At 42.3% G+C, this 13,842-nt stretch overlaps 1 protein-coding gene across 1 annotated transcript in view; it reads left to right on the forward strand.

The window, feature by feature from the left end:
• Positions 1-13,842, forward strand: part of Ush2a (usherin) — a 670,292-nt gene that overhangs the window by 494,719 nt on the left and 161,731 nt on the right. The window contains exons 48-49 of the mRNA XM_032915475.1: positions 1,745-1,913; positions 12,987-13,208. Of these exons, the coding sequence (XP_032771366.1) occupies positions 1,745-1,913; positions 12,987-13,208 (391 nt within the window). The remainder of the gene's footprint in view (positions 1-1,744; positions 1,914-12,986; positions 13,209-13,842) is intronic.

Raw genomic sequence — 13,842 nt, forward strand, 5'->3', positions numbered from 1 at the left:
AAACAGATCAATAACACAGCCAGACGGAGGGATTTGTAAATGGCTTTTATTGACAAACAACACAGAAAACTACTTTGTTGGAAGGTAAGATTTCATCTAATGAAATAATGTCCTATTTATCAGTAGCATTGCGTGCTCTCGACGACTCGGGCTACTCCTAAATCCATAAGATTCACTAGAAAGGAGCTCTGTAATTAATAAAGTGAGTTTCTGAGGCAATATAAATCGAAATACAAATTATCATGGCTGCCCCTCGCTTAGCCGTGGTTACTGGGTAAGAGACACAGAAAGCCAACCGCCTGGCAACCTTACAAGTTTTATGTCTCCAGAATTGTTATGTGTTAGTTCAGGTGTATGCATGTGTGTAGTATAGACCTGAACATGCATGTGTACTCGGGAAGGTCATGGTAGGAACTCCTTTTATAAAATACCTGCTACTTAAAATGTATAACTTTTAGGAAAACAAATGTATCCTGTCTAGAGTTTTTATACAGGGAGTTGACACTGATTTTAATGGAAAGTCCGGAAGTGATACTTTTAAAAAGCCTCCTCTCAGAACTCTTCACTGTGGCCTGTAGTACATTCCCATAGTTTTTATGCCAAATATGGCGTTGGAAGAAAAGTCGTCCCACGTACACGTCAAGTGAGACTGACCCCACACACGCACTGCTAACAACTGAATACAACATGGCAACTGTCTTACTCTTTGGTTGGGAGGCTGCCTGGGTGTCTGGATTAGAGTGGATTCCTTTGCTCTTGGGAAACTTTGTAAATGAGTCACTAAGCAAGTGGGCCTGTGAAGCCCCTGATGCTGAGCTCTCCATCGCTGCCCTGAGCTTGCTTCCAACGGGGAAACATCACCAAGGGGAAAATGGAAAGTGTCAATTTTTGTCTGCCACAGAAGTGTCTGTCTAACTGAAGGAACTCAGGCCAAGTACAAGTTCTAAGGCTGTTTTCCAGCCGCCATTCAGGGTTTGATTTGGTTTATATATAGCAGAAAGATACAAATACTTATTTGATTGTTCAAGCATATAATTTTTCTGCGGCTAGCTCCGGGCAAAAACACAGAGTTAAAAGGACTTTTCAACATTAATTTCCATATAAATTTATTTTTGTATTGTAGTAGTCTGTGGTATATGCTTGCATAGGTATATATATATATATATATATATATATATATACATATGTGTGTATATATATGCAGAGAGAGGAGAGAGAAAGAGATTGCCTTATTAGAAAAATAGGTCCATAAATAAATGATCATATGCACTATAAGGAAGATTCAGTTTATTTAATAAAAAGGATGAGTGAGAAGCAGTTTGCTTCTTGGTGTTGTGTTTCAAGTTAAGCAATCATTAGAACGTGTGTGTGTGTGTGTGTGTGTGTGTGTGTGTGTGTGTGTGTGTGTGTGTGTGTGTGTGTGAAGAAAAGGTTAAGTACAGAAGCATTTTTTATACTGTATACCAGGAGCACTGGCATTCTAAAGGTAATTTACGCTCACATAATGCTATAACGCAGAGCACAGCTTAGTTGAATAGAAGGAAAGCCACATTGTATCAACCGACATTTATGGAATCTGTATGATTTACAGCTGTAGGTAATAATGGTCACCCTTCTAGGCCTTTGGAAAATATTATTATAGTCCACTAGACACACTATTCTTAATTGAGCAGATATATTTGTTTTTAAACATAAAGTTGCTTGTATTTAAACTAGTTCTCTAAAACCTATTCCAAACATTCAGGTATGTTGTGATGGGCTTCTGTATGACCCTCAGCCTGGATACAGCTGCTGTGAGGAGAAATACATCGCACTCCTTCCTAATTCCACTGGAGTTTGCTGTGGAGGGCGACTGCGGGAGGCACAGCCAGACCACCAGTGCTGCTCCGGCCATTACATTAGAATCCTTCCAGGTGAGCCTCATCTCCCACAGTGTTCAACAGCTGAGGAGCTGAAACCGTGAGCCTGTGTCCCATGCCAGCAAACCCTTTCAAGAACTTTTCCATCAAAACCTGAACCACAGAGGGACAGCCAGGGGTGTGCTTTAATGGTCGTTTCTCCAGCCATGGTGGGAGGAGCTAAGAGAATGGCTTATTAGACCTTCCAATATCTACTGAAGACAGGAATGTCTATGGAGATCTTGATCTTGTGTGGCTCAATTCATTCACATTTCATCATCAAATCTGTGAAGGATGTGATGGGTCCCCTTCCAGGTCAACTTGGCTGGACTTGAAATCACTTAGGAAACACACCTTAGATGGGGAGTGTGTTTCCAAGGAGCTCTGATGACAAGGGAACCCCATGCTCCAACCCCGACCCCTGCTGGACATGGGCAACACCATTCCACACACTGTCATCCTAAACAGAATAGAAGAGAAAACAGAAGGAAGCAGCTGGGTTTCCTCCCTCTACTTCATAGCTACAGAGCCAAAGTGACCTCATGCCCCTGTATCAGGCCTTCCCCACCACAAGCTAGAGCATCCTCAAGTGTCACCCCTCCTAACTCTTGTTGTTTTACCTCATACCTTGCCACCACAGCAATGAGCAAAGCTATAAGCAGCTAATCCACTGCCCTGGCTGTGAAACCTTCCTCCACTCCCACCATTTCTCTTCTGAGAACCACGTGCCTCATTCCTAAGTGGACAGTAACTGCAGGTTCCATTTATGTGAGTGCCCCAAACCCCAGTGGTTAATTAAGACTGTCAGCTAAGTAAGCCGGACAGTGTTTTCCAAATTTCAACGACATGAAGGAGCGCCTAGCAAATGTCACAGGGAATGAGGATGGTGGCGGCCGCCATTTATAAAATGAAAGATGTCAGATAGGCCTTGTGTTTAAAGGTTTTCCCCTGACTTAGATGCAGTTTAAAGCGGCTAACGAACTGGGTTTAGAAGAAATCCATGGTGCACCATGATATGTGTACGACCTGAAGGTTCAAGGTAGGCATGCTGCTGTGTTCTGTCAACATCCCTCTTCCGATGCTACTGGGAGGGAGCTGCCACCCCAATGATAACAGCACCCAGCTATAGCAGAAACAAAACAGGAGGCAGCGGGGACGAACGTCACAGGGACACACGTCCTTTGGAAGAGGCAGGAGGTGGCAGAGAAGCAAGCGGTGCTGATTAAAACATTCGTGCTACCTTTTCAACAAAGCAAAGCACAAGCCTGGTTGCTGGAGTGGCCTGGCTTACGCAGCCTTCCATTAGTCATGAGTTAGAATTTATTTACTTATTGGCAAGTGTGTGTGTGTACATGTGTGCACATGTATGCATAAGTGTGCCTATGTGTGTGCATGTGTGCTGTGCCTATGCGTGTATGTGTGTGTGCATGCATGTGCTGTATGCATGCAGGCATGTGCAGAGCCCAATATTCAGACCTATCACCGCCTGCCTTATTCCACTAAGGCTGGGTCCAGCCGATGGCTAGAAAGCTGCAGGTTTACAGATTGGCAGTCATTCTCTGCTTTTGAAGTTCTTCACTTTTGCACAGCAAACATTGCCTTTTCCCAGTCCCATATGGGTCAGAACCAGTTTGCTTGGATGACATCATGGTACTGTCTCTTTGCATCCGGTAGGTTTGATATGAGAACAAGGGGAGCGAGAGAGTATTTGCTACGTGTGGCTGACAGGAAAGGGAGGAATGTGACTTTTAGTGGCTCCTTGGTTTTAGACTACGGCCCCCAAATCTTCGTGCCTCCTGTTCCTATTGTGTTCTCTATCTACTTCATTAATGTCCTTTTAAAGGATTACTCTAGACCAAATCACTGTTACTGACACTGGAAAAGTCGCTGTAGTTCTAGATGTTTCCTGTCACCTCAGTTTACCCCTGGTGTCTTTCTCTGTTTAAAGATCTGCTTGTTTGTTTGTTTATGTATATGTGTTAATTTCTGTTGCTATGAGTCTGATCTCTGAGAACAGGAGTTACAGAGTCAGGTGACGAGAGTCACCTGAGATGGCTACTGGGAGTCAAACCCAGGTCCTCTAGAAAAGCAGCTCCCTTGACCACTGGGCCCACAACACTGACATTTTCTTAATGACAAGAAAACAAACTTGGAAGAGAGAGAATGATTTTTTTCAGATATCTTAAGGGAGCTGAGTGTTCTGAGATACACAGCCCAGCATGAGCTTTGTGCAGAATGTGTGGTTGGTTGGGGCGTTAACGTTCAAATGTTCAATGTATCCCATGAGTGTAACCACCAAAACAAATGACGAGAAGAATCCTCTGACCCTGGTGGGGGTTGTTTTTTTGTTTTTGATTTTTTGTTTTCTTTGTTTGTTTGTTTGTTTGTTTGTTTATTTTTGTTTTTTGCAAAGCACGGGATCAAACATGGAAGGTATTAAGATAAACACTCCAAGTTAATTCATGATGGTGAACGTTCACTCTGTCTTGCTTCTCCCTCTGACTCACAGAGGACAAAAATAAAAATCTATATAGCAATGTTATTGTCTCTGATTCTCCAGCAAGAATACATTCACAATTGAATAAATGGCAACAATGTTTCATAGAAGGACATATGTTGCTGGTGGTGTAAAGACTTTGTGGAGGAGTGTTGCCTGGTATTAAATTCTGTTTCACAGTTGTTAGCAACTGATCAAATAAAGCTCATTGTCTCCCAGTGTCCACAGCTGGGGGCTCTCAGCTATGACTCCTCTCCTTTCTTCCTGCAAATAACTGCTTTAAAACTTAGAGGAATGAGACAGACGCTTCCCGGCGTCTCCTCTCAGCTCCCTTCATGCTGGCAGAGCCTGGGTAGAGCCTCTGAGTCTCACGAACCACTAAATAGAATACAAATAGCTTATATGAATAGATGTTAGAGTTTTCTCTCAAAGTCACTTTGAAATTTTTAATATTATCATTTGCAACAAACTATTTAAGCCCTGAAAATACCTCTGGCCCACAAAGTTAATGGTAAATACCGGCTCCCGTTTAGCCATTTAGCACAGCATCTAACACACACTCTGCCTGCCTGTGCCCCTTCTAGCTCAAGAGTACAGGGCTAAGGACACAATCCACTTTTATCTTATTCAAAATAAAACTTAACGTTTGCTCCAACACATTAAATAGATGGAAACGTATGGGGATGTCACTGCTATTAGCCTCCTGATAACCAGCTGTGCCCGCGTACGTCTACATGTCATATGTGTACATGTTCTGTGGACATGCACATGTGTGCACCCTAGAGATTAAAGGTAGAAGTCGGTGTCAGCCTCAATCACACTTTACTTAAAACATTTTTAGCTTAGTGTGTATGTGTGTTCATGAACGTAAGAGGCAGGTGGCGAGAGAAAGGACTAGAAACTCACCAAAGCATGGGGAAGCCAGGGGACAACTTTTGGTGTCCCTTCTCACCTCTCTTCGTGCTGAGAAAGGATCTCTTCCTTTTCTGTCACCACATGCATACTCCAGGAATGGTGGCCCAGAACCTTCTGGCCAAGTCTCTCCCATCTCCTCTCTCCACTCCCCTCTTCCCATGTTTCCTTAGGAGTCCTGGGATCAGGGATGAGTGCCAACACATCCTGCTTTTTACCTTGGTTTCGGAGGGAGGTCAAATGCTCTCACTCGCAGCCAGCTCCCCTAGCTCGCACCTTCTTCGGGACAGTATTTCTCGCTGAACCTGGAGCTGACCGTTCAACTAGACTGGGTGGCCACCAAGCTCCAGGGACCCTCCTGACTCTGCTTCATCTGCTCTGCAACTAACGGCACAGACCGCAGATTGATTGATTTGCTGCCACCACCGTCCCTATTGTTGTTTATGTAGATGCTTGGTAGATCCTCATATTTTACTGACGAACCTCTTTCATCAGCCCCTAACAACTGATTTTTAAAGAAGTAGTTTAAGTTTCCACACCATCGAGATATGTCTGGATAACCTACCTGTCAAAATTATATGTGTTTCTGTGCACATATATCACACACGCATGCCTACGTATGGTTCCCACATAGCATACATACTGAGTCACAGCATTTTAATATCTGCCAAACTGTTGAGCCCACATCCTTTGAAGCACTTGTTTACCACATGCTACATTATCCCATCTTGTCAAGATTTAAAAAAAAAAAAAAAAAAACAAAAAACAAAAAAAAAAAAAACGTGAAGAAGCCCTTCTCAGGGAGAATCGGGCTTTGCTTCCGTTGCTAATCTGTATGTATCTAAATGAAGGGATGTTTTTCTGACCTGGGTCCTCAGCCCATGGTCTTTGTTAACTAGTTTAAGGCCGTTTACATCAAGAAAGAAATGTACTGACCCAAAACTGTCTTGCATCTTGCTGTAATTAAAATCCAATCAGTAGCGTCCATGCTTAAGACTGAAATGCATGCAGGTGTCGTGATATTCATAGAGGAGTTGACATATTGCTTAATAATATTACTCCCTTTCTCTTCTCAAGATTCCGCTGCTCCATAGCAACTCTTTAGGAAGAGCAGTCGAGGAGACTACTCACTCCTTCGCCCCACTTTTTTTTATAAATATGCTAATGACCCCAGAGAAGTGTTAATGTGGGTCATTCTTTGATAAGAATAACAATTAACTTTTAGGCTGCATGCTACCATTTAGAGAGGAAACATCTTCAAGCCTGGCCTGAAAGACTCATTTTTCGAGGTTAATGAGAAGGTCACTGATCCTTGTATCTTGTATCTAATAGCCCTTTTTTGGAGGGGAAAGAGAGTTTCATTTCTCATTCATATAATACACATCCCTTCTTTTTTTTTTCATTTTCTTAAACCTTTTCTATAGGCAGTAAATGAATTCGGGGAACTATGACTAATATAATTAACACGATCCAGGAGAGGCTTCCTACAAAAGTTTGTCTTTCCCCAATATAGATATCAGCAGCACATTTCCTCTAAGCTCATAACTAGGCTAGGAAATGCCCCAGAACCATGTGATGCTTTAGGTTTGCCACTAAGGGGTACTATATTCTCTGGCAAAGAGAGAGCACTTTAGACAAATGGTGATTAGATTTCAGACTAAAAAGAAGATTCGTCTATCAAGAGGAAGTAAAGGGGGGAGAGATAAATAGATGGCAGATAAATGATAGACAGACAGATGATAGATAGATAGATAGATAGATAGATAGATAGATACATACATACATACATACATACATACATACATACATACATACATACATAGAGATAGATACATAGATACATGATGGATGGATGGATGATGGATGGATGGATGGATGGATGGACAGATGGATGGACAGATGGATGGGCAGACAGACAAGAGGTACAGGATGGATGGGTAAATGGACTATAGGAAGACGATGACTACATATAAAGATGTGTTACTATTGCAGTAAGCTCATCTCACCACCATTGTCTGCTGCTGACACTGCAGCAGTCACCTCCGCTCTCTTTGCCGTATGGGCTCTAAGGTCCTCATATAATTGAGTACACCATATTTGAGCACGCCGTATTTGTCTTTCTGTCGTTAGCTTCTTTCACTTAGCACATTTTCAAGGCTCACCCACATTGTACCTTGTGCCAGGATTTCATTCTTTTCTAAGTCTGAATTCCATTCACCACATTTTGTTATGCATTTATTCACCAAAGGACACTTGGCTTCTTTCCACTTAAACCACAGCAAGTCGGCACCCTTGCTAACATCCTGAGTGTGTGTGTGTGTGTGTGTGTGTGTGTGTGTGTGTGTGTGTCTGCCCTCTTCAGTAATAGCTATTATAATTTAACTGTAACATGGTGTCTTTGATTTGCATTCCCCTAGTGAGTCATACTATTAAGCGTCTTTCCACATGACTCATAGGCTATCTGTATCTTTTCTATTCGTGAACATTTTTATGTATGAGTTCTTCATATATATTTTTTCATACCTGTCCTCGCTTTGTTATTGTCTCCGAATGCTCACATGTGAAGTTTGGCCCTCAGTGTGTTGCTCCTTTCAGGGGAGGGGCCTATTGGCAAGACATGGGGTCATTCAGGACGCTGTGTTAAAGGGACTTTGTTCCATTCCTGAGAGCTTCGTTGGGAGTGCACTGGTCCTGACGTTCTCCAGCATCTGGCCATGTGCCTGCCATTCCCTTCACTCACATACCCTTGCTGTGAAGTTGTTAGTAACTAGACCCTCACCAGAGTCAAGGACACGTTTGTGCCATGTTCTCAAACTCCAGAAATAATGGACTAACCAGGCCTTTAAAGTCATATCTCTGGAATTTTGTTACATAGCAAAATGAAATGGAGAAAGCACTCTCCCATTGTTTCACGATTTCCAGTGTCTTCCTTGCGACTCCATTGTCTTCTTTGATGCCCAAAGGTTTGAAATTTTGACAGATACAAAGTCATCTACTTTGATTGCTGTAAGTTTCACGTTATATCTGAAATGAATCATGTTTAAAAAACAAAAACAAAAAAACAAAAAAACAACAACCAAAAAAAAAACATTGCAGTCCAGCACCATGAAGTTGTCCATGGGCATTTTCTGCTAAGATTTTTGACTTCTCATTTTATTTTGTGATTTTCAATACATTTGGAGCTCATTTTTGTGGCTTAGGATAAAGTAAGAATTTGACTTGATTCTTTTACATGTGAATGCTTCTTTTTCTCAACACTAATTGTTCCAGTAGAAATGTTCCTCTCCCCCATCGAGTGGTCCTAGCACCTTTGTTAAAGACTGCTTGACCACACGGGTGAATCTGCTGCTAAACTTTCTTCCTTTCAGGCATGCACAGTTCTTTGTACCAACTCCACATGGATTTACTGCAACAGCTTCAAAGTAGAGTTTGAAGGCAGAAAGTGGAAGACTTCTGGCTTGGTTCTTAGCAAGATCATTTTAGCTGCTTGAGATTCCTTGACAATCATGTGAGTTTTAGAATGTCCCATTTCTGAAAGAAGCATCAGGATTTTGACAGACCACGTTGGCTCTGCAGGTCACCTGGGCTAGCGTGGACATCTTAACGGTGGTTTCCAACCCATGACTGTAGGACTCTCTGACCTCCCTCTTTCCTCCTCAACTTCTTGCAGCAGCATCCTGTAGCTCTCAGTCTGTGTGCATCCTCGGTTGAGCTCATTCTGAAGTATTTTATATTTTTGATGCTGTGCTAACCACTGTCTTCTCGTATTGTTTGTTCCTTTGGTGTAGAGGCCTACTGGATTGTTTGTGTACATTTTATTTATTGAAACATCGATGAGTTCATTGAGTTGTTCTGGTGTTTAGTTTTCTTTAGTAAACGTGGGGTGTTTTTCCCTCCCTTTAAGGTTATGTTGTCTGAGAACATGCATGTTTTTGCCTCTTCCGTTGTATTCAGACGTCTGTTGCCTCTATGTCTATGTGATTGCTTTGGTTCCCAGTTAGTGCTTCAGTGAGCGGAGGTGGAGGCCAGCATCATTGCCTCCTTCTGATCTTAGAAGACCTTCCAGTCTGTTCATGGAGAGAGGGCTGTTAGTCTGAGGGTTCTTCATACTCACCCTACTAGGATGAGGCAGTTTCCGTGTAGTCCTTCCTCGTTGAGGACAGTGAGGGAGGAAAGTTTTCTTCTGCACATTTTCTCCATAGGCTGAGAACAAGTCCCCACCTTTCCCTTACTCTGTGGTTAGGATAATGCTGTCTTACACTTACTGATTTTGATCTGCTAACTTTTAAAGGAAAGTTTGTTGATGAGGCTTGAGAGATGACCCAGTGGTTAAGAGTCCGTATTAGTCTTACAGTGGACCCAAGTTCAGTTCCTAGCCCACATGTCAGCAACCTACAATTACCTGAAACCCCAGCTTTGGCAGGAGGAGAGGGGGATCTGACACCATCTTCTGATCTCCACAGACACCTATGCTAACCTGCAAATACCCCACAAAAAACACACACACACATGATTTTAAACTGGGTTTAATTTTTTTATGCTGGAGTGTGTGTGTGTGTGTGTGTGTGTGTGTGTGTGTGTACACCATATGCTTTTGTGGAAGTCAGAGGACAGTCTCTAGGAACAGTCTCTCTCCTTCCACTCTGGGACTTCAATATTGAGTGCAGGCCCCAGGGCTTGCTCTGCAATGAACACTCTCATCCCCTGAACCATGTCGTCTTGTCGACTCATTTTCTTTTCTCAGAGTAAATCCTACTTGGTCATGAGGTGCTGCTCTTGTAATGTGACTTTAAATTTAGTTCTATGATAGTTTTCTTTTGTAGGCTTTTTTTTTTTTGTCTCCAAAATCAGTATTCCTGAGGAATAGGCATCAACTGCCCTATCTTATTCTAAATGTCATCTGGTTTATTATCAGGGTACTGTAGCACTCACAGATAAGTCAGGACTTATCTCCCATTCTGTAGTTTCTCTGGAAGATTACATTGTTTTGGTTTGGTTTGGTTTGGTTTTGGTTTTTTTGTTGTTTTGTTTTTTTAAGGATAAATAGAATTCACCAAGGAAGCCATTTGACCAGAGCTTTCATTGTGGGGAGTTTCTTGGTAAATTACATACTCTTGCTATGAATTACAGAGTCTCTTCAGATTTTCTGTATCTTCCCATTCAGTCTTGGAAAGGTTATGTATATTTTTAGCAGCTTGTTTCTAACACCTGGTAGCATAGCCTTTTAAGGGATGAGTTTGGGCAGGAAAGACCTAGTGGATAGCTGCTAGGAATTCTTGACTTATTCGCTACCCTTTGTGTCTCTGGCCAGGGGCAGGTACTGCCCCGTGGTTTTCCTACCAATTCATCTTGCTTCCTCTGTAACTACACTGTAGGTCTCGTGGGAAAACGAGCTAATTAACAGAGAACAAGGACATCCAAGACCTTGAGCTCCCTCAATCCTCATTGAACTTGGCCCTTTCCTTATTAAAGCCTGGTGACTTAATGCTTATATTATACAACCTCTGGGCTATGTTTTAAAGTCATCCAACTACTTAGCCTGGCCCCTGTGCTCATGGGCCTTGCAAATGTTCTCAAGGAACACAGTGCAGGGAAGGAACCGTGCCTAAGAAGGGCTAACACAGGAAATGGGAGGAGCTGTTGGAGGCCCCTTCATTATAAAGAGAAGAGACAAGCAGAGGAGGAGGAAATCAAGATTCAAGGAGCATAAAGGAAAGCACCTGTCCTGGGAAGTAGAAAGGGTTGAAGTATATACTCTAGATCCACCCAATACTGCCAGCCACTTCTGAGATAACGTCAAGGCAAGCAGCTTTATAAGGTCTCTCTCTAAGGCCCCTCCATTCAGAAAAGTAAACTATCCTAAAACACTGTAAGGCCAGCAGCGACAAACTTGATGTGGTTTGAATAGGAGTGGCCTCTCTAGACTCATGTGTTTGAATGGCACTATTAGGAGGTATGGCCTTGTTGGAGTGGGTGTACCTTTGTTGGAGGAAGTGAGTCACTAGTGGGTGGGTTTTGAGGTCTCAGAAGCACAAATCAGGCCTAGTGACACACAATTCTTTTCTTGCCACCCGTAGACCCAGATGTAGAACTCTCTGCTTCCTGACTAGCAGCAAGTCTGCCTATGTGCCACCATGCTTCCTGCCAAGTTGAGAATGGATTAAACCTCTAAATGATAGGGCAGTCCCAATTAAATTTTTCCATTGTAAGAGTCACTGTGTATGTGGTGTCTCCTCACAGCCATAAAATCCAACTAAGACACTTGCTATCTGGAATTCTTAAATTTTTGTTCTTGAGACACCAAGCCAAGGACTAATTTATTCTTGCATCTAAATTTTTTTTAAATATTAACTTTATTCTCAGAATCTCACTTGCTGACATTGTGCAGTGTAAGAGCTCTAGGGAAATTTATTATCTCTCATAACTCTGCAAATTATGAATGTGCTTAGCTAAATACAATATTTTACTTCCACTCACTTAATTATCTTCGCATTCTAAGCATTTTGTTTGGTTAAGTAAATACATCCTTATTAAGAAACAATCTTCTCAGTGGGGAAAAAAAACTTCCAAGACATTGTCCTCAGCAAGGACTTCACTTAGGAAGGAGTGACAGCTGACGAGTGAGATCGCAAGAAGGAACAAGTTTTTATGCAACAAAGGAAGCAGTTAAGGAACAACAGTGAGCAAAGTAGGAGAGATCATCCCCAGCTGTTGCTCTGACAGAATTAATATTTAGAACAAAGAACTCAGAAAGTAACAAGCCAAGAGCATAAGAAATGAGTTGATGAAATGAGCGGAGGAGTCACAATAAAATAAAACTCGGCAGCTTTCAATAAATCTGAAAAGGAAATTTCAACCTCCCTAGGTCCCAGAGAAATGCTAATTAAAATGACACTGAGATTCTATCCCTCCCATTAGAAAATGAATAGCAACAAATGCTGGTGAGGATGTGGGCAAAGGGAGCCTTCCTGCAGCACTGGTGGAAACCTAAGACAAAAGTCACAACGGAAGTCAGTAAGGAGGTTCCTCCAAACACGTCACCTCACAAAGACGCTTGCCCATGGTGCTTACTAAAGCCCTATTCCCAGGAGCTGAGGCACAGAACCAACCTGGGCTTCCAGGAACAGAAGAACGAGGGACAGAACACATGGCACATACACAATGGAGTTCTTTCAGTCGTTAAAAAACAGTCAACAGCATGTTGTTTGAAGGAAAATGGGTGAAACTGGAGATAATTTTATGAGACAAATCCATCTCAGGAAAATAAATACCACAATTTTTATTCTCCTTTGTGGTTCTTGGATTTGATATAGATATTTAGAATCATGTATATGTACATATGATAGGAAAATAGAAGTCAATCTTCCCTGACAGCTACATCGAACCCGTAGCTTAGGGGCTGCATAGCCAAGGATACAAATGTGTTGCAGCACAAAGTCATGCTAGTCAGACATTAGAAATGGGACTGAGAGGAAAGGGCCCATGTGTATGGGTGAGAGTAAACACACCTTTCACTCCATTCTTTAATATAAATGTTTGGCGGCTGTGTTGCACTTTTACAACCCCAAATAGAGCACCCTGTCGGTCGTCTGCCTCTCAGAAGGGACTGCACGAACGCCTGGTTGAGGTCGAGACATAACTGAACTCACAAGATAACTGTTATCATCCTAATCCGACAGGAGAGATATGCTGTCCCGATGAGAGGCACAACCGGGTGTCTGTCGGCTTTGGTGACGCCTGCTGCGGCACAATGCCTTACGCCACCTCCGGGAGCCAGGTGTGCTGTGCTGGGAGGCTCCAGGATGGCTACAGACGGCAGTGCTGTGGGGGAGAGATGGTGAGCCAAGATTTCAAGTGCTGTGGTGGAGGAGAAGAGGGCACGGTATACAGTTCCCTCCCAGGTAAGGGCCTTTGTCTGTCCTATAGGATGTGGAGAGGTGACGGCCAGGGAGGGGGAGGGATTTGCCCTAGAAATAGAATAAATGACCAATCCCACTTGAATTACATCTAATGAAACAATTAGGAATATACTATGTAACGGTTTCAAAATATTTTAAGTGTATCTAGTCTTCATAAAGACACACCAGATTTCTTTCTTTGGAGCTGGGGAAGTGGTTCAGTGGCCAAGAGCACTCAGTGTTCCTGCAAAGAGCCCAAGTTCTGTTCTTAGCACCTCTGTGTTGGGGCTCATAACCACCTGTAACTCGAGCATCGGGAGACCCGATGCCCTCTTCTGGTCTCTCTGGGCATTGCAGCCTCAGACACATACATTTTTGAAAAATACATTTTTCAAAAAAAACTTTCTTTATGAATGTTACCCAAAAAAAAAATACTAAATCAAAACAAACTCCTATATAAATGTCTTTTCCTATATCAGAAGAATATTTCCTAATAAGTACTAATAGTACACAAAATAATCAAAGTGATGTTGAGATACTAATCTCTTACTTTTTTCTTCTCATATTTCTAATATTAAGAATATATATTCTAAGACTAAATATTAAATTAATTTACTAATGTCAATATTAATAGCAA

The sequence above is a fragment of the Rattus rattus genome, chromosome 10 (assembly GCF_011064425.1).
Source record: "Rattus rattus isolate New Zealand chromosome 10, Rrattus_CSIRO_v1, whole genome shotgun sequence".
Classification (NCBI taxonomy): domain Eukaryota; kingdom Metazoa; phylum Chordata; class Mammalia; order Rodentia; family Muridae; genus Rattus; species Rattus rattus.